Source organism: Poecilia mexicana, unplaced genomic scaffold (genome assembly GCF_051168715.1).
Source record: "Poecilia mexicana isolate PSO_F unplaced genomic scaffold, ASM5116871v1 scaffold_5, whole genome shotgun sequence".
NCBI lineage: Eukaryota > Metazoa > Chordata > Actinopteri > Cyprinodontiformes > Poeciliidae > Poecilia > Poecilia mexicana.
This window is the reverse complement of record NW_028263374.1, coordinates 22,646,513-22,670,221: the sequence shown is the minus strand read 5'-3', so window position 1 is coordinate 22,670,221 and position 23,709 is coordinate 22,646,513. Positions and strand designations below refer to the sequence as shown.

At 35.7% G+C, this 23,709-nt stretch overlaps 1 protein-coding gene across 1 annotated transcript in view; it reads right to left on the bottom strand.

Annotated features, from left to right (window-relative positions):
- The window catches only part of cdh22 (cadherin 22), a 78,826-nt gene that overhangs the window by 9,459 nt on the left and 45,658 nt on the right, over positions 1-23,709 (bottom strand). Inside the window, exons 8-9 of the mRNA XM_014995016.2 lie at positions 19,600-19,721; positions 3,400-3,517 (exon numbers count right to left, since the gene is read on the bottom strand). Of these exons, the coding sequence (XP_014850502.2) occupies positions 3,400-3,517; positions 19,600-19,721 (240 nt within the window). The remainder of the gene's footprint in view (positions 1-3,399; positions 3,518-19,599; positions 19,722-23,709) is intronic.

The window sequence follows — 23,709 nt, the reverse complement described above, 5'->3', positions numbered from 1 at the left end:
TTGAATATAGAAGATAGCTTAATAGTGTTTAGCAAATAGATACACAGTACTGCCATATACCTGCCTTAATTAAATGGTATGTTCTTTTTCCTTTGCCATTTGGAAGATTGGCTTCCGAAATTGTATCAAATTTTATGTAGGAAAAATGTAAATAAAAGTTTCTTACCTCCTGCACACTTTTATCAACCTAAACAGTGATTTCATAAAAAGTATTTTTTTTGTTTTTTTTTGTTTTTGTAAGACAAAGCTAATACCATTTTTTTCTTTAAAAGCATTTCACGGCTTCATCAAGGCCGCCAAAAACTGAGGAGGGTACCGGATCATGAATACATTAGGTAAATAAAAAGCAGAATAGAAAGTGAAAGTGACCACTACTGTTTGAAATTAAACTTTGCAGGAGTGTATACGAGGACTCTGCATGAACATTAGATAAATGCAACACAATATAAAGAATGAGGCTTTGAAAAAAAGAGTCATGGTGAGTCATGGAAAGATTCGTTTAGAGGATAGAAAGTAATCCGTCTCCCAGAACATTTATCAGTGTTCTTTGTCACCCGAGAACTCCTCTGGCACATGCAGAGCAAATGTTATATTATTGTTTATGTTCAGGGGTTTGTCCTTTTGACTTTTACACAACATTATGTTTTATAGATCTCTACCTTAAAATAAGACAAGTGAACACATTGAAAGTGACCTTTAACAAGTCACTTAAATATAAAGTGACTTTTAAAATATAAAGTTTCTTTATCAGTTGAAATTAATGATAAATTTAAACTGAACGAAAATAACTAATCCACAGAACTACCAAATCACTTTACCAGAGCTTTATCACAAACTTTTTTAACCTTGCCTCATAAGATTTCATAATGTTTTTATCCAAGCATGACACATGATGTTCACACATATCTAGAAAGAAATGGCTGGCAGTGTATCATATAGCAGGAAACTTTATACGGTGAGATTAGGGGTTTCCTCTACGGACCGGCAGCACGACTTTAAAGAGTTTAGCAACATGGGAAAAATGCCTTGTCATCATTGTCTGTCAAGGCCTGGAGACAGAACGCAATGTGAGGGCATGAAGAGCAAGAGACGAAGTGACAGATTGAAACTGACAGTTTGACAAATGTGTCCATGAAAAAAGACACTAGAGTGGAAAAAAAGAGAGGTAGGCGGATTTAAAGTATGCGTGGTGCTTTGTTTGTCTTAACCACTTTATATGTCAGTACTGCTGGCTAGTTTCATCATATATAGTATGTATATGAATATTTGTTTTTGTATGCAAATGGAATAGTTTATATGTTATGATTACTCTCCAGGCTACCTAGTCATTTACATTACCCTCAAAAACAAGCTAAAACAGGCATTAAACTGACATTAAAAAGTGTATTTTGGTGGTTACTTTATTGTGTTTCATGTACTTGTTAAAAAAAAAAAAGAGAGTTTAGGGAGTCAAAAAGAAAAATACTTTTTTACTTATTCATTGCTCATCCAAATAGTATATGCATAACCAGTAGAATATGTGCACGTATCCTGAATAGAGGCATGAGTTATGCACCTTTCCATTCAAATGCACATGCATGGTTCAGCAGGAGACCCTTCTGCCTTGACACAGTGACATTTCCCTGGCTTGGAATGCTCCCCTGACATTTTCCTGGTGTCAGATCAATCTTGATTTACCCAGATGTCACATTTACTTAGATACACATCCCTAAATGAAGGATCTGCAAGCGTGCATGCAAAAACACTGACAAGTATGAAAAAAGTAATTTTCCTGACAAAGCAAACTTATTGCCAGGGTGCACACTGAATTCTTTATCCCTTTTTCTAGGAACACGTCAATGCTAACTGTAATACAATTGCCATGGCAACTGAAAAAACATAATCCGCTTAAAAGTTGTTTCTAAAATAAATCTCTTGTATTTAAAAAATTATGTACTCAAGCAGTTGGTGTTCAGGTTTATGCCATAAGACCATTTTTTTATTTTGTTGTCCAAGCATACTCAAGTTTAATTTATCCAGTAATATCACTTCATAAAAAGTAAAAAACTAAATATATAAAATAAATAGTAATTACCAATGATATTTGTCATCAAAGTAACGTCCATCTCCCAAAGCACTAACTAGTTTCTGTGTTAATCTCAGCTATGAGATTAACAGTTCAGTCAGTGCTGCTTAAAGTTAGTGGCAGCACTGACTTTAAGCTACAGCTATAAAGTCAGTGCTGCCACCTTGATCTTGTATTTATGTTCAAGATCTTTGTTTTAAAGTAAGACAGGAAGTAGTTATCTGGATAGAGTCAGCCAAGATTAGTCTGGCAGCAATTTGGGTAGTTGGCAAAGAAAAGAAAGTTATAAATTGATAGACAGTAGGAATGATCTGTAAGCACTGTTGATATACTGCGACTGATGAGATGTTGGCTTCTAATGATGGTGGAATCTGCTAAGTAGTATCCGATTGGCTAGGATGACAATATTGTGATTTCCAAAGAAATAAAGAGGACAACGGGCCACATCTTAAAACATTTCTAGTCATTTTTAACATATCTGTATAAGTTTAATGAGTAAAACTGGGCCATTATGAACAACCATTTTTTATTTCCATCTTCTTGCCCTTTGTGCATGTGTTTCAGGAGAAGAGCGGGTTGACCATGTAGTATCTGTTTGGTCATGTGACAATGATAGAAATATGGCTCAGGGTGTTTAACTGAAGCAAAAAAATCAATGGATGTGACGTGGAATGCACAGTGTGGAATGGACTGGAAAATTTATAGTGTAAAACATATGACATTGGAAAAACTTGGTAGATATTGCCATATCAGAAGTATTGATACTGGATGTTGCTATCAGCCCAAATTTTCTTATAAGTAAATCCTTAATAATTGCTCGTCTGTAGCTTAGAAAATTAACCTTAGTAACAATAAGCTCACTTTTCAAATCAACCTGGACAAAAAATGTATTCTTAATTCCCCCAACCAACCCAAAAACGCCTTGCAAATTGCATCAAATTTGTCTCTATTGCAAATCCCACATCCTGCGCTGCTTTTCTTACAAAATTTAATTTATCGTAAAAATAATGAAGAGGTTTAGAAATATGATAAGGATTAGCTTTTGGTGTTTATTCGAATGCTATCATCAAGATTGTAATCCAATTTTAATGTTTTCCATTACTTTTGGACAGATTTGGAGGTCTTACTTTTTCATGACATCCACCCAGATCCAGAACATTTCTCTCTTTTAGTTTCATTGACAATGTACACATTTTGAGTGGCTCCACTCACACCAAATATGCCCCTAATTTCCTCACAGAATATTTCTTTTTCACTATCAGAGTTTTGACATCTCATTATGATGACAGCTGTAGTTTTTAAAAAAATAAGTGAGACGATATTGTCCATCTTACCTTTGACATCCCACAGGGTGAAGTGACGACTGCTGGCAGCCTCAGACGGTAGTGTGAAGAAAAAACGATGTCCAGCTTGTGGTTCATCTCTATCCACTACGCTGATGGTGTGAATTAACTAAGGGCAGAGAAGCAGCAAGGAAAAAAATAAAAAATAAGAGGACAAGAAAGAAAGGTTAGATTTTCTACTCAGATCTCCTCAATGGGAACAAAGAAATGCATTTAAAATCACTTTGCGTTTCAAATGCCTTTTTCACCAGGGAAGGAACGAGGTGGAGTGAGATGCAACAGACTGAAAAGGCTTGCTGTGAAATAGTAGTTCAAAGGGGCCACAGTCACAAAGAGATTAAAACTTATTTTGCCTGAGAATTGACACAGCATTATGAAAAATGCCCTAGTGTTGGAAAGCTTCTCACAATGCAGTTGTGAACAAAAAAGGACACATCCTCTGTGGGGTTGGCACAATTGCTCTAAGAAAAATAGAAGTTATGATCGAGATAAGCAGAACAGAAAAAAAATGCACCAAGGCTATTGGTGGGTGCAATGGAATAATACTGATTCACATAATAATAACAAAAAAAAGATGTAATTTTTAAAGCTTCATGAAGAAACAATGAGATGAGGTAGGATTCAAAGTAAGCTGAATAGACATCAAACATCCCCTGAAGATGTTTACCCCTTAGCGCACAGCATTCAGGGACAATTCGTCTTCCTCTCAAACTATTACTCTGCAGCCCGAATCAAACCTCAAGCTGATATATTATATTTTCGCACCACATTGGTCTGCTTTGTTTCCTTTCCCACCACACAATATACGAATCCACAGTTTTAATATTTTTGATTTCTTTCATTTAGTGCATACTTATTGAAATCCAGAGTAATATACAAGATTACTGACATTTAACCAATAAATACCCAAATGATCTATTTTCTAAAGGACATTTCTATGTAAAGTCAGAGAAAAACAAATGTATATTTTTGCTTAGTTTATTAATTGCAGTAGTTAAACATTTCGCTGTGGTTGGATAATGCTTACAAATAATACCAATGTTCTTCCATCTCCTCTACTTATTTATTTTTTACACCAGCTTTGTTCTGGTCAGGGTCATTGTGGTGGAGGACTAAGCCTATCAAAGCAATCACATGGACAATGAATAAAAAGCTAGTCCATACAAGAAAACAAACAAAAAAAAAACAACTTCAAAAAACAACTAAATTTAACCATAAATGCATCCTTCTAAATAGTAGTCATGTTCTTGACAATGCAACAGAGATGTTGAGGCATCTAATTAGCCACTGACCTCATTCCTCTAACAAACCATTAGCCGCTGACACTAATGTTGACATCTGATATGATGCTTCCTCCCCGCTTTAAATTAAAAGACTATTTCACAGTAATTTAAACAGGTCTGGACTATATTTGATTATCTCTACAGCAGTTAAAAAATAAAAGACTCAAAGTCTGAACCGAATAATCTTACAATGAAAATAGATTTTTTATTTTTTTATTTTGAGATTTATGGGACTCTTATTCTATTTGTGAAATCACATTGAAATCCTATCTTGAAGAATAAATGCAAAGTCTACTGCAATAAGAAATCAGTCAATCAAGTTTATTGCACATTTCAGCTACAGGGCAGTTCAAAGTGCTTTACATTATAAAACACAAAAATACAAAGTCATAAAAAAAATGCCATTCAACAATTGAGAAAACCAGTAACAAACATAACATTTTGATGAGTGCCATCATCAAAATCATCAACACACATCAAATATGTTGGTCAGTGTTCCATTTATTAATGTTCAAAATCATCTCTAAATGGGTGGGTTTTTAGTCTTAATTTAAAGGAACAAACGTTTATTTCAGATTTCTGGTGCATAGAAGCTGAATGCTGCTGGTCTGCAAGGTTGATACAAAAACACCAAATCTTTAATATATTGTGGTGCTAAGTCATTCAGTGACTTATAAACTAACAGTCACTGTCAGACACTAAAACAAAAAAAGGCTTTTTGTGGTGTTTTTTTTTTTTTTTTTTTTACTTCCAGCCTCCTGGGCCCCAAGCCCTCAGGCACCAGTCAGGCGCAGCATCAGGTTGAGCAAGAGGGACCAGCAAACAATGACCCACCTTCACCCCATTTGCCACAGATGCTGCTTCACCACCCCCGGCATCATCCACATGCCCACTCCACACAGAGACAGCAGCATTCCTTGTGTCAACACCTAAACACTCACCCACTACCCCCAACTTCAAGGTTTACTCTCATTGCGCAACATATTTAATTACTGGAGATTGGATCAATTCAAATTAAAAGCATATATTCTCTATATAAAGCCAGTTTCATTAGTTGTTTAAAATAACTTTTATATCCTATCCTTCCAGGTGTGAAGCTTTGGTTTCTTGGTGATGCTTAGAGCTGCCAGAACCATGTGGGATTTTATCATTTCCATTATGAACTTTTGTGACGTTATCAAACAGTCACAGTGATGGGTAGACTGTTATATGCTCTCATCCAAACTTCATGGCCAGGCAAGCAGTGACAAAGCACATGCAGATAGGTGTGATAAACCCATATGGACCATGGGGGGATTTTATATTGCTATGTCAATTTAAAGTTTGATTGATTTGAGAAGAGATGTACTTTGTTTTCTTTTGCTTTTATTTTTCTTAAAGCAGAACTGAGAGAAGGAGGGAACCATATGATATTCTCACCTCTTGTCAAATCTCAAACAAATAAGTTATTAAATTAAAAAAAAAAAAAATAAAATCTAACAGAAAGCCTGGAAACAGATTTCTCTAACTGAATTTTCCAAATCAGTTATTTGGAAAACTACTACTAAGTTCTGACAACACATTTAAGTTTTTTCTATTGTAAAATGTATGAGCATCATCCTGGTCATCTAACTCATTGAATTTTCTTCAATTGAACTTTAATGCATTCTCCCTTAATTATAGTTCTGGTGTGTCACAGCAAAAGTAGGTATTTTCAGACCTAAATGCTTCATTCCTTCTCTATATGTGAACTGACTCCTAAACAATCTAATTCTTTACTATGGCAATTCTGAAGCCCGACATGTTCTTTAGTGGTATGTTTACGATCCCATTTATGTTTATGTGAAAGCCGCCTTTGTGGCTTGCACACCACTAAATTATAAGAACGAATGTAGCCTAGGTATTACCGGGTCTGAGCTGAATACAGTCACACTTCCAGGACACAGCTGTACCTTTACAATAAATGGCTTCTGAGCTCTAACGCTGCATCACAGACACACAACAGGCTTAGTCATACCCATGGCTCAAGCAGGCTATTTGGGATAATGTGGCTTAGTTTGTAATTACAAATTCTGCGGCATGACTTCATGGTAAATGATACGGCGTCTTAATGGTGCACTGCGAAGAAGCATGTGATGCATCCAAGAAATGCACAGACACCTGCATCCTTAGATACAATTAAAAAAGCTGTGTCCCCTACTGTTAGCTGCTAGAGGAACTCACTATAACTTTTTGATGATGGACTGGACAACCATTCTGGATGTATCCAGAATGGACAGATTGCCAGTCTATCCCTGCTAATCAGAGCATTTCAAATATGGGAGCTATTCCAACTGACCGTAATTTATAGAGTGTGATAGCTTCCATTTGTACTGCAGAGTTTCAGTATAACAGAAAAATAAAAACACATTTAGTATTTTCCACCTGTAAACAGATATTCTGTTTTATGAGCATGAATGAGATATTATCTTGTTTACCACCAGAAAATGCACCACAAAATTCACCATTCTACTAATTTTGTTACTTTAACATCTTCAAAGCACCTCCAACATTGTTAAATACTGCAATGCTCATTTTAAATGTTGCAACGGGTGTCAAAATAGAGAGGTTTTAACTTTATTAGTTTCTACTGCTGTTATGATTTTATAATTACTCTTTTATCAACCATACTCATAATGCTGACATGAAAAAGCAGGAATAACTTTCTTATTTGTTATTTTAAAGCCACTGGGACATCACACATCAAATTGCTCTTGATTAAAGTTGTTTTTTCTCGTGTTTTTCTGACCTGAGTGCAGGTCAAACACAGGGCGTTGGCAGGAATTATCAGTAAATTGCATATTTGCATAAACCGCATAAGGCTTACTGTTTTTTGTATATTGATGTTGTATTTTACAACATTCATCTTGCTGACAGTAGTCACCAAGGTTTCCTTGTCTTATTTGACATTATCTGTTTTCTTATTTCATTGATTTCACGCATCTTGCAACCATGTTTCTATCCATTTCTTTTATTGGGTTCACAAAATTTATGCACCACAAAATATAGTGTAAAGGGTTTGCAAACCATTTCAAAGAAATATAAGAGACACACAGCTCAGGTTTAGTGTTGACATCCATCTACATTCACCTTAACCGTCATTACTGAGATAAGACATTCCTTACTTAATCAAATACCACCGTTCACTTACAAATACTTTAAACTTTTGGGCGATAACCTTTCTGTTTCCATTCACCATCACTGCTAATTATGCCATACTTTGTTGGACCAATTACAATATAAATAAATCCAATCATTTATGTAAGATGAGTCTCTGCACAAAATGAGTTGTGCATGTGTGGAATGTTAATTCAGCAGGTGCTGTTTTGTCCGAGATTCCTGCCCTGAGAAAACCTAGATAATTTTGATTCTTCTCCAGCTGACAGTCCTTGATTGTGTGAACAGCAGAAAACAAAATTGGGAGAGACATGAATGGAAAGGCAAGATCAATACAAATTGTATGATTTTTATCATTTAGAAGCTCCCCTGGAGAGGGAAGAAAAGATGTACCACAGTCACTACGAATGATTATTGAAAAATTATGTAAAGAAAAAAAAAAAAAACCCTGGGTACAAATATTCAGAGAAAAATGCCTCGATTAAGATTCTCACATTCATTGATGCCAATAGCGTAAAAGAGAAATAGAATACCTTTTCTCAAGCGGAATTAAATCCCAGTGTCTCACCTGAGAGGTGAAGATAAGCACCACTTTGCTAAGGGGGGAATTAAATTAGGCACCTCTCAGAGGTGACCTCTGCTATACATTAACAGGTTAGGTGCTATAGTAACATTCCTGACAGAATCCTGTTGGCTTTAAAATAAAGTGCAACTCAAAGAATGTCCTTGTTAAGTTATATGAGCGATGTGTGGGCTGAAATTTCAGAGATATACTGACTGTGCCAAAAAACAGTTATGTTCAAAGATATATTAATCCGGGAATGATAAAACATCTAATCATGGTGTGATCACCCACTTCTGAGTGAGATTTCTGCAGAGATTTCTGCTTTCCAACATCTCCCCCAGAAAAGCAAATGCCATTTCTGACACTTTCCGTAGGCCAAGTCTCAACAAAACCACAGGGCAAACTCAGGATTTGCTTAAACAATCCTGCTACCGAGGAGGGTTGGTTCACAGAGTAAGCTGTGAAAATACGTTGACTGAGGATAATGACTGTCTGGCTTTCTGAAACTGAAAACCCAAGATATGCACATAGTTACTCCAAACCTTAATAAGGGTCTTCACTGATCCTGCTTTCTGAACAAGGGCCCTGGAGCAAATGCTATCTGCTTTTTTTTCCCATTATCTCTTTCTTTTAATGTAGTCTATCTACAAATGATATGGTCCAAATGATGGTTATAAAATCAAGAACTTAAAGAAAAAATAAGTTTATCAGAAGTTTGCAATACCACATTTGTCACTTAGCTAAATAACATCAATAGTCTGTAGTTGTACTGCTTTCACAGTTAACAGATTGTAAAAAAAAACAAAAAAACAGATCAACAAAAGAAGGATCAACAAAACAAACCATGAAAATCTTAGGGAAAAAAGAGAAACAGAAAATGACAAAGTAATTATTTAAAAGAACAACAGGTGTTTTTGTGAAATAAATTAATCTTTAACATATCAGATGTTTGAATATTCGTCAAAGACATGTTTGTGTATGTGCACTCATGCAAAAAAACAAACAAAAATGCCTAAAGTAGAATGTACTATATGTCTACTAACCCACAAAGATGTCTGAAAAATACAGTTGAGTGGGCTGTGAAAAATGCAAAACCAGAATTGATCTTTTTTTCAGAGCGTTCTTTGAAGCCCTGTCATTGGCATGTATTGTCTTTTTTAGTGTAAAAATAAAAGAATAATGAGCAAGGATAAAAAAACTTTAAAAAAAACAAAAAAAAACTTGTAAGCAAAAAAGTTAGCAACTAAGAGGAAATCTACGTTTTTTTTAAGAAAAATATGAACACCGATTGAGTTGTTTTAAGAGAACCATGATCTGCTCTCTGTTACGTGCCCTCAGCGGGGGACTCTCAGGGAGCGTCGCAGGGTGAGTGAAAACTGAGCGCTGAGACAGAGAAAAACGAGCACGAAGGAAAGTGACTGTGTGGGAGTTTATCGAGTGCCAACTGAAGCTCCCTCTAGCAAAAATCACCTAATTAGATTTCTATCTCGCTGTACCCTTTCTTGACCCCCTTAAATCTCTTGCATCTTTAGAAAGCTAGAAGGGGAGACTTTCCCAAAAGTGGAGCCCATTTGCACTGGATGTGTCTAAAAGGTGAAGGTTGTGAGAAGGAGGCATCTTTCTTATTCAGAGTCAAAATCAGCAAACCAGAAAGGTAATGAATACCTGAATAAATAAAAAAATAAAAAAATAAGCATGAAACCACCTAAAATGTGTTGGGAGGCTCATCACTGAAAGCTGAATTCTTCCATTACTTTGAAGGGTGAAAATTCTTATTATTGTGCCCTTCGGATGATTAAACTGGTTGTTTTTCTAATTTTTCTTGTTTTCTTTTCATGGCTCTGGGGCACACAGGAGATTCACAGCAATAACAATACAAATGTGGTTGTTGCCAAAGTTCAAATGTGTCCCAGTCTTGTTTTACCTGAGGATAAGAGATTAACAGTTTTTTGACATTATTCATACAGACAACATGATTTATAAAAGCATAAAACGAGTTGCAATGTAAGTACTGTATATTTTACTAAGGTCTTTGAATACTAGTTAAAAACATCTCATACAGAAGGTTGTAGGTGGTTTAAAATAACTTCTTCCAGTCAGTCTGTATGGCTGAGTTATTTTTATTTGAAGAGTATTAAAGTCTCAAACTATTGCATCTCTATCTGTTTCATGGTAAGTTACGATTTGGTTCTGACTTGCATACATCTCGCACACATTGCTTCTTGTATATTGTTTTGTCTCAGCTCACATAGGGGCACCATGACAAGCATCCACTGTGCTGTAGCACCATTGTAGAAAATGATTTAGCAAACACTTTATTCTAAATGTGCAAGTGAAGAGGAGATTAAAATAATTAGTGTACTGAACCAGTTTGTTGTAGGCTTTTAAAATAAAAAGGGTTTTGTTATAGTTGGGGGACTTGTAGTAAAAACAAAGCGATAAAGAGCTTTCAACTCTGTCAAAAAGCGACTTTAAAATGTAAACTTACAGAAACATTAAAAATGCTTTTGAAAATTGGTAATTTTAACAAAATTTCACAAGGAGCAATATATTAGTGGGACAGTAAGGCCCTCCAACCAAAAATTACATAAAGATGATACAAATTATCTAAATATCTGAAATAGCAAAAAAGTGTTAATTGCTACAATGGCAATAAAAAAATACATTTGACATGAAAATAAATAATTTGTACATGCCATTTTTTGAAATGAAAATAAGATGTTCTTTAATTTAGCATTTTCTTTTTTTCTTCTCAGACACCAGTTTCATTTCTAGTTAAAAACAGATTTCATCGAATGAAAACAATTTTAAATATAAAACTGCCAGGGGTAAATATAATTTTTGGCGTTTCAGTAAATAAAGGGGAGCTACAGGTGCTGGTCATAAAATTAGAATATTGTGATAAAGTTCATTATTTTCCATAATGTCATGATAAAAATTAAATTGTCATATATTTTAGATTCATTGCACACCAACTGAAATATTTCAGGTCTTCTATTGTTTTAATTTTGATGATTTTGGCAAACAGCTCATGAAAACCCAAAATCCCTGTCTCAAAAAATTAGAATATTATGAAAAGGTTCTCTGAACGAGCAATAAAAATAATCATCTGAATCAACAAAGTAACTCTAAACACCTGAAAAAGATTCCTGAGGCCTTTAAAAACTCCCAGCCTGGTTCATTACTCAAAACCGCAATCATGGGTCAGACTGCTGACCTGACTGCTGTCCAGAAGGCCATCACTGACATCCTCAAGCAAGAGGGTGAGAAACAGAAAGAAATTTCTGAACGAATCGGCTGTTTGCAGAGTGTTATATCAAGGCACCTCAGTGGGAAGTCAGTAGGAAGGAAAAAGTGTGGCAGAAAACGCTGCACAACGAGAAGAGGTGACCGGACCCTGAGGAAGATTGTGGAGAAGGGCCGATTCCAGACCAAATTAAATTTTCATCTCCATAAAACTTTTCAGCAGATGGAAGCATGAAGTGCTCCAAAATCTTCTGATAGCTGCTGCATTGATCCTGCCCTTGATAAAACCCAGTGGACCAACACCAGCAGCTGACATGGCACCCAGACCATCACTGACTGTGGGTACTTGACACTGGACTTCTGGCATTTTGGCATTTCCTTCTCCCCAGTCTTCCTCCAGAGTCTGGCACTTTGATTTCCGAATGACATGCAAAGTTTGCTTTCATCCGAAAAAAGTACTTTGGACCACTGAACAACAGTGGTCCAAAGTGCTGCTTCTCTGTAGCCCAGGTCAGGCGCTTCTGCCGCTGTTTCTGGTTCAAAAGTGGCTTGACCTTTGACCTGGGGAATGCGGCACCTGTAGCCCATTTCCTGCACACGCCTGTGCACAGTGGCTCTGGATGTTTCTACTCCAGACTCAGTCCACTGCTTCCCCCAAGGTCTGGAATCGGCCCTTCTCCACAATCTTCCTCAGGGTCCGGTCACCTCTTCTCGTTGTGCAGCGTTTTCTGCCACACTTTTTCCTTCCTACTGACTTCCCACTGAGGTGCCTTGATATAACACTCTGCAAACAGCCGATTCGTTCAGAAATTTCTTTCCGTTTCTCACCCTCTTGCTTGAGGATGTCAGTGATGGCCTTCTGGACAGCAGTCAGGTCAGCAGTCTGACCCATGATTGCGGTTTTGAGTAACGAACCAGGCTGGAAGTTTTTAAAGGCCTCAGGAATCTTTTTCAGGTGTTTAGAGTTACTTTGTTGATTCAGATGATTATTTTTATTGCTCGTTCAGAGAACCTTTTCATAATATTCTAATTTTTTGAGACAGGGATTTTGGGTTTTCATGAGCTGTTTGCCAAAATCATCAAAATTAAAACAATAAAAGACCTGAAATATTTCAGTTGGTGTGCAATGAATCTAAAATATATGACAATTTAATTTTTATCATGACATTATGGAAAATAATGAACTTTATCACAATATTCTAATTTTATGACCAGCACCTGTATACATTTGCTGAAAAAAGGCATGTCTGAACTTTTAAGCCATGGGTTTGGCAACATGGCATAAAAGTGTTGCACAACACTGGTGGGCGGAAAGAGCTCGGTTGCTGAAAGGAAGACATCACAATGACTGCCAGCTAATTTTGTTTTTACAGACTGGGAGTATGAAAACATCAACTAAATGGTAGCATACAACACCTGAGGCACGTGTCCCAAAATGTTATCATTCAACCCATGCTGTCCACCTGTCATCCATTTTCTGAATTGTGGATAACTTAACTCACCTTACAGAAGTTCAACTCAATTCTCTAATCAAAATCATTCTACCTTTTGCAGTTAAGATGCCATCAGAAATTATTTCCACAGTCCCTCAGTTTCTCTACAAAAACAATGTTATAAATATTTCCCTTCACATATTTAGAAAGAAAAATAGGAAAGAGCTACATTTTTACCACCTATTCATAAAAGATACATATCAAAATATATAATGGTGTAGACTCTTGCTGCTTGTTTTATCATCACTCTTGTTGCTTTCAAAGGGAACTGTTAAACATGTTTTCAAAGTAACACTTGCTCCTAGCATCAGACATTACTGCGTCTAATGTATTATGGCAAAGAATCCAAATGACACCTTTTGCATGTATAAGAGCTGCTATGTGTCTTTAAAAAGTAGCATTTCTGATGTCCTGGGAATGAGAACATGTGCTTTTAAGGAGCAATGTGGGAGTTCATGCTTTTAGTCTCTTAATAAAAGCAGGGAGGGCAAACCCTTTCCAGGGCAGGGACACACAGGCACTAACCTGGAAGGAAAGCCAAAGCACTAATAAAGCTTTTATTGTAGAATCTCAGATTAAAGCATGCATACATAGATTGACTTAAAATATCAAAAATAGTTTGTAACAGTTACCCAATTAGTTAAATACAACAACAACAAAAAATCCAATATGGTAATCACCTAAGCATTAATGATCACCTTAGTTATGATGTAAAAATGGATGTGACTAATCAGTGTTTGATGAAGAACTATCCCAAAGTTGTCCTGGAGGGTGTGATACTTGTAGTAGAAAGCAGGGTCTTTGTGAACTGAGCTTCCTTCCAAAATGAGATTGGTCTAATACACAAAATAGAGCTTATGGTGACCAGACAAATGCTATGTCTTTGCATTTTTCTTTTTTTTTTTTTTCTTTAGAACATTTTTGAACACCCTTGGTGTGGCTCGGTAGTGTCCTGCTCTGTTAAGAAGCTTTTACTGTGTTATGCTGTTGTAACTTAAGAGTGGCAATGAGTAAACAGAAATGCTTTGGTATTAACCAAGTATACACTCTGGAAAGTGCATTTGGGCTGGAGTTCATGTTATGGACTTATTTAAATTAATCTTACTTAATTCTTTTGGCTTAGAGATGACAACTTACATTTTTGTGTTGAATTGAAGTAAAAGTTACAAATTTTACCTCAAAGTAAATTTTTACTTTGACTTTACTTGAAACAATTAAGTTCAATGTTGTGTTTGTATCCTATGTCTGACGTCATGACACCAGGGACACAGACAGACCCTGTACTGACCAGGGTGCTGTAAGGAGACCATAAGGAGCTCTTAGTCCTTGACATGGCTGTCACAGGTTTGATTCCCGACCTGATGATGTTTGTGGCATGTCTTCCTTCTTTCATTACCCTCTATCTATCTATCTATCTATCTATCTATCTATCTATCTATATATATATATATATATATATATATATATATATATATATATATATATATATATATATATATATATATATATATATATATATATATATATATGTGTACTACTGATACAAATTAATACTGGTACAGTTTTCATCTAGGCGTGAAATCTGCTATTGTATCTGACCGTCTTAAATATTTTAGAGACAAAAAAACAACAAAAGGACGAGGCATTTGGTGAGTAGGACAAATGACTCATACAGTCTCCTATGAATGTCTAGCAAGTCTGGGAGTGAGACAGTGTTTTTGTTCTCTGATTTGTTGTAACTTTAGTGTATATACCCAATGTGTCTTGTTTGTTTTTCTATTTCTTCTCCATGTATATGAGGTGAGCGAGTGTTACATACATGAGCATCATCAGTGTGCGTGTGCATGTTTCAACCTTAACATTTAACTATGTCTCCCGGGGTTTGGAGGTCGGCGGTGCTGTGGCTAAACTGAGGTGATCTGTCGCAGTGACCCAATCCATCAGTTGAGACAACACGGTGAAGTTGACAGGTCACTGTTACCCAAGGCAATGTTTTGTCCAAACAGCCCTTTTTTGTTCACATTGCACTATATGATATCTGTCCCTTTGTATTTTGTCAAGAAAATACCACAGGATCAGGGAAGGGTTGACCGTGGAAATTGTAGTTTCACATTTAATAAAGACAAAACTACAGAATTAAGGAGAGATTTTAAGTCAAATCAGAATTTGCCATGAAGGAAACTGTTAATTCTGCTTACTTTGAACATGTTTACAAAGCTATGAGATAAATGAAACACAATTTTAATTCTTTAGATTGTCACACTTTACCTCTAACTTTCTGGTAGAGTTGGACTACATACCAAAAGACTGAACCAGTGAATGAGTGACATTCTTTTGCTACTGCTAAAATTAATGTGAGCCTGACCCTGGCTACAGATGTAAAATAGCTGCTAAAATAAAACAAAGTAATTAGAAGGCAGAAAACAAATTCCAAAGGTTTAGATAGTGCCATAGCAAGCCAGCAAATCCAAATCCACACCCCTATTGTTGCTGACAATTAAATAAATGAAGAGGACGGAATACTTGCATATTGTATCACCGTCTGTTGGGGATGTCTGCTTAATTTCCCATCACAAGTCAGGAAAAAATATTTATACTGATCTATCTTTGTCATGTAAATATATTAGTCAAGGCCTAAAAAACACACTCTGTATTTCAATGGTCCCAGGTTGAGTAGAGTTCACAATGAAAACATGTTTAACCCATGTCATTTACTTATTATTTTGCTCCTACATAACCTCTCTCTCCCCCCTAGTGTATTTTCCTTCTAAACACAAAAATGATTGTGTTGCCAGCCCTCAAATAGGATCAAACACAACCGCAGTTGAAAGGTTTAGGTAAATCTGATTTTCTCTGTGGTTCCACTAAAAGCAAGAGCTGAGCCAGAAATCCGACACTTTGTGAACAAAACTGGGAGATAACGCAGCACAAAGCAGGCCACAATGGAACAACCCTTTTTAGCTTAGTAAACCAGGGTTTGATCTGATATATCAAGAGTGTGACAGCAAAGGATGTGTGAGTGCGGTGGGTGTTCTTGCAAGCCTTTATTATACTGTATGTCTCTACAGAGACAGGTATCGAGATGTAACAAGGGATAAAAAATAAAATAGATGATGTCTGCCCCATTGTTATACCGACATCCAAGTTGAACTGTCTATGAAAAATAATTACTGCTTACCTATAATTAGTAAGAACAAAGTCAGGCAATCAATCATGCACAATGAATCACGGCTCAAACTAGATTTCAGCCAAACCATGAAAAAAAAACCAAAAAAAAAAACAACCAGTGTCCACCCCTCTTATTGAAAGTTTTGCATCTTAAGCTTAAGCTGGTTAATTAATATCAGTCCATTTAAATAATTCCAGGTGGTCTGTGTGCTGAATTAATCATAAACAAACTAACGGTGAATAAAGCAACCATAACTCTGATGCAGCAACTGACTAGCATGCGCATTCTGTGAGTCCAGAGGGAAATGCATTAGGCAAAGGAGGGACACACACCAGCATCTGCTAATTCCAGGTAAAAGTAAATTTGACTTAATTATAGCAATTTCTGAAAGCTGCTGGTTTTTCCAAGCTTCCAAATTGATCAACAACGTACAAGGGAACTAGAACAAAATGAATCTCATTTTACAATAACAAAATCTGTCTGTTGATGTACATACCCCAAGGCTATTCTTTTGGCAGTGTTTTTTTGTTACTGAACAAACAATTGCATCTTTGCTAACTGTAGAAAACAACCCTTTAGTTCAATACAACCTTTGGATTTTGACATCTGAATTACAGGTAAAGTAAAAGTCTAATCAAAATCCTTGCAAGTGGGTACTGTATATATGGTCTGTAAAATAGCTCTGTGTGTACATATGACAATCTGGTGATTTGTATAGAAATACTGCAGTCTGGAAATACTGCAAATTATATTGTAATGTATTTCTCTGAAACAGAATAAAGGTACAGGCCATTTGCCATAACAACGACCCAAAAGGCATTTTCTTCTTTTGAGGGGAATTGCGGCAACCCTTTTTTAACCCTTTTTGCTTGAAATAGTTAAGGGGTGTCCTACATGTTTCACAGTTGAAAAATCCACAACCAAATGGTAAGTGGGAATCACTTTGTGACCATCCACAACTCAGCTACTCAAAATGTACAAATTAAATGATAATGATATAAAATGAAAAAAAAAGACATTTATTGATTAAGCATTTTCACCATTTAATTAAAATGAATTTATTTATTTATTTAACAGGGACAAAGCATACAAACGTAGAACACAACACGTCTGTCACTTGTGCACCAAGCGTATGTAGCTACAGCTAACTCGCAACTCCAGACGCCGACTCGGCATTTCAATACACGGAAATACATTGATCCCTCACAATAACGTGGTTCACCTTTCGTGGTCTCGCTGCTTTGCAGATTTTTTTTTGTGCAGTTATTCTCACAGTGCATTGTGTTCTGCGTCCAGATTGGCTAAAATATACGTAATATAGATTGGCCATTCAGGAGATGGAAGCTGAAACTTTGAATGCCTGCTGAAAAAAACTGTGGCCGGAGGCTCTGCCGTTAGACACAGCTGTGAGTCTCGCAAAGCAGCTTGGAGGAGAAGCTTTTAGTGACACGACTCCGGATGACATTAATGCCGTGATTGATGCACACGCACATCCGCTGACCTGAAAACAGGTTTTGTTCTTTGGTTTCAATGTAGAGTATTTAATTATGCTGTGTAATAGTTGTAAAAAAATAAAGGTAACTACTTTCCAGATTTCACTTATCGGGGGTTATTTTCGGAATGCAACCCCCGCGAAAAACGAGGGATCACTGTACATGTAACATATGAATAAAAAAAAAACAAAACAATAAAAATACATACATTTGCCTGCCTACATATTCATAAAACAGCACAAAAAGATCAACAAAAGTATTCATATGATTCTTTTAATGCCATAGTTTAATGTTTATATTGTTTGTTCATAATAACAACATGAAATATGTTCCTGGCTTTATCTCTCTAGTGAGAGCAAAAGAAAATGTAATTTTCTTTTTAGCGGGAAGACTAATCATCTCGTTGTGATTAGGAGCTGAAGGTTAATGTGGGCTTTTTGCAGATGGGGAAAGGAGCTGGGAGTGGGAGAGATCAGACCAGGCAGTGCTCAGCTGAGCCTCAGACTGGCAGTATAGCAGAGGCACAAGGGGGCTATAAGTGGTTAAGAGCCTATGGATCAATGAGAGGAGAGGCCTGAGCCTCATTACACATGTAAATGCAGCTTCCAACATGGGGGCCCTACTTTAAAGTCTCGCTGTTTTAATTATTCCTTTACTCTGCCCATGATAATTGGGTCTAACTCTGCCCAAGGCCTGTTGGCGGTGTAAGGTGAATAAAACTCCCTAATTACTTTGTCTATTTTTTAATCGTTATCAACTGAAAGACCTGGACCTCTATATTATTGGAAGGCAACAGCGCCTTTTGTCTTGGCTATCCAGACAGGAATGTCCAATCAATCATCACTGTTTGGTTGGCAAATGGTAAAACGGCCCTTTGGCCTAAACTTATTAATAATGTTGGACTTTTCAGATGTTCCAGCGGTTTTCTATTTGTTTATGTTGTGGAAAATAAACAAATGAATTGAATTTTAATTTTATACACACGTTTATCAAATAAAAATTTACACATCACAAAGTAATCCTTTATAGTGGAATAATCTCATATTCATTTACATATTATTTCCAAGAATATTTTCTAAAAAGCAAATCCCTGGAAATTCTTGCAAGGTCATGTAGATTGATTGTTAACTGGTTCATGTTCAGAATATTTTTTCTTGTTCTGTGTAAGAATTTTTACTTCAAATGTTTTTGAAAATGCTTTACAAATGCAAAAATGTCTACATATTTAAAGACAAACATATGTGAATTATTTATTTTTAATAGAATTTCTAACAAAGAAAAGAAATGCAACACTGACTCCTGTGCCAATTAAACACATGGAAATCCTCATAAGCCTTCAGTTATGTTAAACTTAGGCTTAAAAAGATCAGGATCTTACTTGTGCTTATGTGACAAATCCCTTGAAATCTACAGCTTTTTATTTTAAGATAATATGTTATAGTCTAATGAAATCCATCTTAAGTCATTGAAAAATAAAAAGTTTCGTTAAAAGGTACAATTCTTAACATAGATTAAATAATTTCTTTTAGTTAAAACTTATTATAGGAGTATGCAAACACATGAAAAAAAGATAATGTATTTTTCTTTCTACATATAATCTATCTATTATATTAAATATGAAAAAAATCATGTACACAAATACCTGGTATTTTAACAAAAGTGGGTAAACTTTTGAGAACAACTGTTCCGTGCCACATGTGAATGTGTCTTTCAGAGTTATGTGCTTTGTTTGAAATTGGGCAATTAATATATATTTAGCAGATATTTTTGTATTAAAATAAAAAAATAAAAAAAGTAAGAAACATACCTGGCCTGGCTTGGCATCTTCACATATAGCAGCTTCATATGGTGTAGCCAGTTCAGGAGGATTGTCATTTACATCCAGGATCCGAATACTAATGGCTGAAAAGGACGCCATTGTGTGGTTATCTGTGGAAAAGCAAAACAGAAAGTATTTAGACGTGGGAATTCTTCACTGCACCAATTCAGATAAAAGTCAAGTCAATATATATATATATATATATATATATATATATATATATATATATATATATATATATATATATATATATATATATATATATATATATATATATATATATATAGTGCCAAAGTGCTGAATAACATTTTCTGGCAGTGCTGATTGATATAAAAATGGTATAAAAGGTACCGTTTTCATCTCTGTATTTCTGCCATTGATGACGCAACTTCTGTACCTATTTAAAGGCCTGGGTGCAAGTAAGTGCACCCTAAAAATGTCAAAATAATGCACTTTACCCAGAATTTTTTTTAGTGTTCTTACTATATGCACTCCCAAAACAATTTTCTTAATGGACCAAAATGTGAATGAAAAGATGAAAAAGATATATAATTACCACAATTAGCACTCACTTCAAATTAGCAACATTTTTGTTTGAGTCTTAATTCTCATTCTTAATGATATGATAATATTGGATATAGTTTCAATCATGCTCACAAAACATTGTGTACAATAAGGACAGAAGCCCCAGGGCCACTGAATGTGTCTATGTGTAGTGTGTGTGCATATGTGAAAGTACAAGTTTGTTTACAAAACAAAAGAAGAGTCAGAGAACATTATGTGGGAGCTTAATGAACGATCTGGTTGCTCGCAGCGTTGGTGTGGGTATCCTGGTTAATTAGAATACACAGCCCAGGAATAAATCAGCATGCACAACTAACACATTTGAGCGGCACCCCACAGAAAATACAGCAACAGCTTACCCATGGATATAAATAGTCCACACAAACTTCTACTGCTAGAGGTATTACATTGGATGTATAAAATTTGCTTAACATTGGTAGGGAGTCAAGTGCAACATACTCAAATAATAATACAAATTGGTTGTTTACAGAAAAATAAGACAAAAGTAAATATGCCACAGACTAATTGAGAATAAAGCATGGCTTGATGCACCAAACACAGTAAAACAAAGCAATTAGACTTAGCATGCTGGAGAGGAGTTTTCAAGCTCTCACCCGCTGTCTCACCTCAAAAATCTATGTATAATACAAGGTTTGACAAATAGCATAAATTTTACATAATTACAAGGTTTTTACAAACTAGTTTATGTTGAACAGAAACATAAATACTCTGAGTTCCAGTGCTGAACAGCTTTGTTCTTCTGTTTCTGCTTCTATTAAGGTTCTTAGTATACAACTCAGCAAATGTAAAATTTTATACCCTCTAGATTTCAACTCAAAGAGATCCAAACAGATTTATCAAATCGAGACAAAATGAACCATCTAGCATTTAAATTAAAAATAAAAACAGGTTCTTTCATGTGGAAGAAGTGGTACTCTTCCAAATCTGTCTTCAGACAGGAAAAAAAAATAAAAATAATAATAATACAAGGTTTTCAACAGCCTATTGGCATGCTCTCTATTTTTGCAACACAGACCAGCTGTCGAGAATCATACAGTGGGAACGTCTCTCAGGCACTGCATTATGCTGACATTACTTCAAGAAGACAGATAGAGGATGTGAGCGGGTGTGTCTGTTTTTGCATGCGAGTAGGTATCTGGGGTGTTATAGAGCTTGTGACCAAATGGTTCAATGTTGCTGGAGGAAATTGTTTGGTTTAAAGTGTCACTTTTGTCAGGAGCAAAAACTGAAGATACAAATCTACTCGACTGTGCCTGAGTTTGGTCTCTCCATTGAGCCAAGGCAGGAAAGTGGAGTGCAAAATATCAGTGGGAATTTATAGGAGAAACCTGTCAGACTCACATAATGAATCACAAGACAAATACAAAAGTTGCCAAATTTTGTACACATCTTTAGCTTTAGATAAAAACAAAGCAAAAAAAAAGAGACACGCACAAACTACTATTTCTAATGAAATAATGTCCTACAGGTATGCATCAACCTTCTCATTTCAGATTAACTCCACTGAGGTTGTGTTAATACACCTTATAAAGTACTGTACTCATATGTAGTGACGCAACATTTTTGGTTGGAGAGCCAACAGTAATTCTATGTATACCTACCTTTGATGTTTGAATCGTGTAAATTAACAGGTGAGCCCACAGTCAGTGAGGCACTGACAGCACTACAACATTTGGCATATTGGTCAGCCTTTGTGTCTTAGAGAAACAAAAGGCTAAAATAAAATTTCCAGTGCATAGCATGCCTTATAAAAGTACTATTACAACTAAATGTGTTCACATTTTATCATACTGCATGACAAACGTCAATATTTTTGGTGACACACATCACAAGTTGTGAATAATTCTTAAATAGGAGCAAGATCTTCAGACTAGAAACTTCATGTAGTCATTTCTTATTTCTGAACCCATGAAGCACCATCTTTGAGATCTGATTAGAGTTGCTCCATCATAAAAGAATCCAAATGAAACATTAAAATTTGCAGACTAACATGTGAACACGTTTTTTACCTAACCAGTTACAAATAAGAGGATATGAAATGTAACAGTCAGTTATATGATAAAACACCCCACAGTAAATAAACAGTATTAAAACATGATTTTTGTTCATCTATGAAAAATTATTCAGTTCTTTTGAACAATCAAAAGTTATTGTTCTTCGGTATTGTCCCTTAATTGCGAGGATAAATCAAAGTTGGCAGTCAATATCTCTCACAACAGGAAACCAGTGACGGATTAGCTAATTAGACTTAAAATTTTGTTCTTATCTAAAAATGTTACATTAAGATTGTACTTTTTTGCTTGGTAGTAATATGCTTTCACAACAGAGAAAGTAATTCTACTCATTTAACAACATACTGGTTGCAATGACTTATGCAGCTGACTGTGCTTAATATAGCTACATAGCAATGCAATTAATTTAGAGAGCTCTAAATTAGTCATAACCCCTATACATGACCTTTGTTGATTATGCTAACATGGTGAATATTTGAAAAGCTCAAGCAGAAAACTCTTTCACAGTATTGTGAGACACTGTAATAACATGTAATAACATCTTGATCTGACAGTTTCTATTACCGTGTTTCCCCGAAAGTAAGACAGTGTCTTACTTTCTTTTTATCCCCAAAAGCCCCACTATGTCTTACTTTCGGGGTATGTCTTATATTGGAAAAAAATTGTCGAATTTTTTGTTTTAACCATAAAACGCGGAAGTGGGCAGGAGGCGGCGCTCATTAAGATCAGAGGGAGGTGGCAGACGCGGCGACGTATGGAGAGGGGGACGGTGCGGACGTGGGCAGGAGGCGGCGCGCAGCTAGATGAGAGGTGTTTCCCCGAAAAGTAAGACATATGTCTTACTTTCGGGGTACGGCTTATATTAGCCGACCCCCCTGAAACCCCCGATACGTCTTACAATCGGGGGTGTCTTACTATCGGGGAAACACGGTAAACAAAAAAGGACTACTATTAATCCCATTAAATACATTATAATGTTGCTTAACTACAGTTTAAATCAATAACTTAATTGCTTATATGTATTTATATGTATAAATAATTACATATAAGCAATTGAAAAGACTTGAAAAAGAAAATCTTTGCAATTCTACAACTGTATTTTTTTATATATATGTTATATGAGATTCCTATTTCTGTTCCTATACTTTTCGCATTATGACTAGTATAGCTGTGCCCAAATATATGACTGAATAATAACAACAATACATTTCTCTGATTTTGTATCATTAGGTATTCACATGTTTGTTGACAGGTGCTTTGCAATGCAATACAATGCTCATTCAAATGTGACAAATTAAACTCTGTTGTGCATTAGGCTATCTGCAAACAGTAACAACCCCTTATCTGTTCTTTATTACTGAATTTAATCTAATTTTGCTTCCATGTTTAATTTCACCTATGCATTTGCATATATTTTGCATATAAAACTGTTTTGGTTTTCAGTTTAATGTTCCTTTCATATTTCACATCCCTGAACCTCTTTATCTTCCTTCAACGTGTT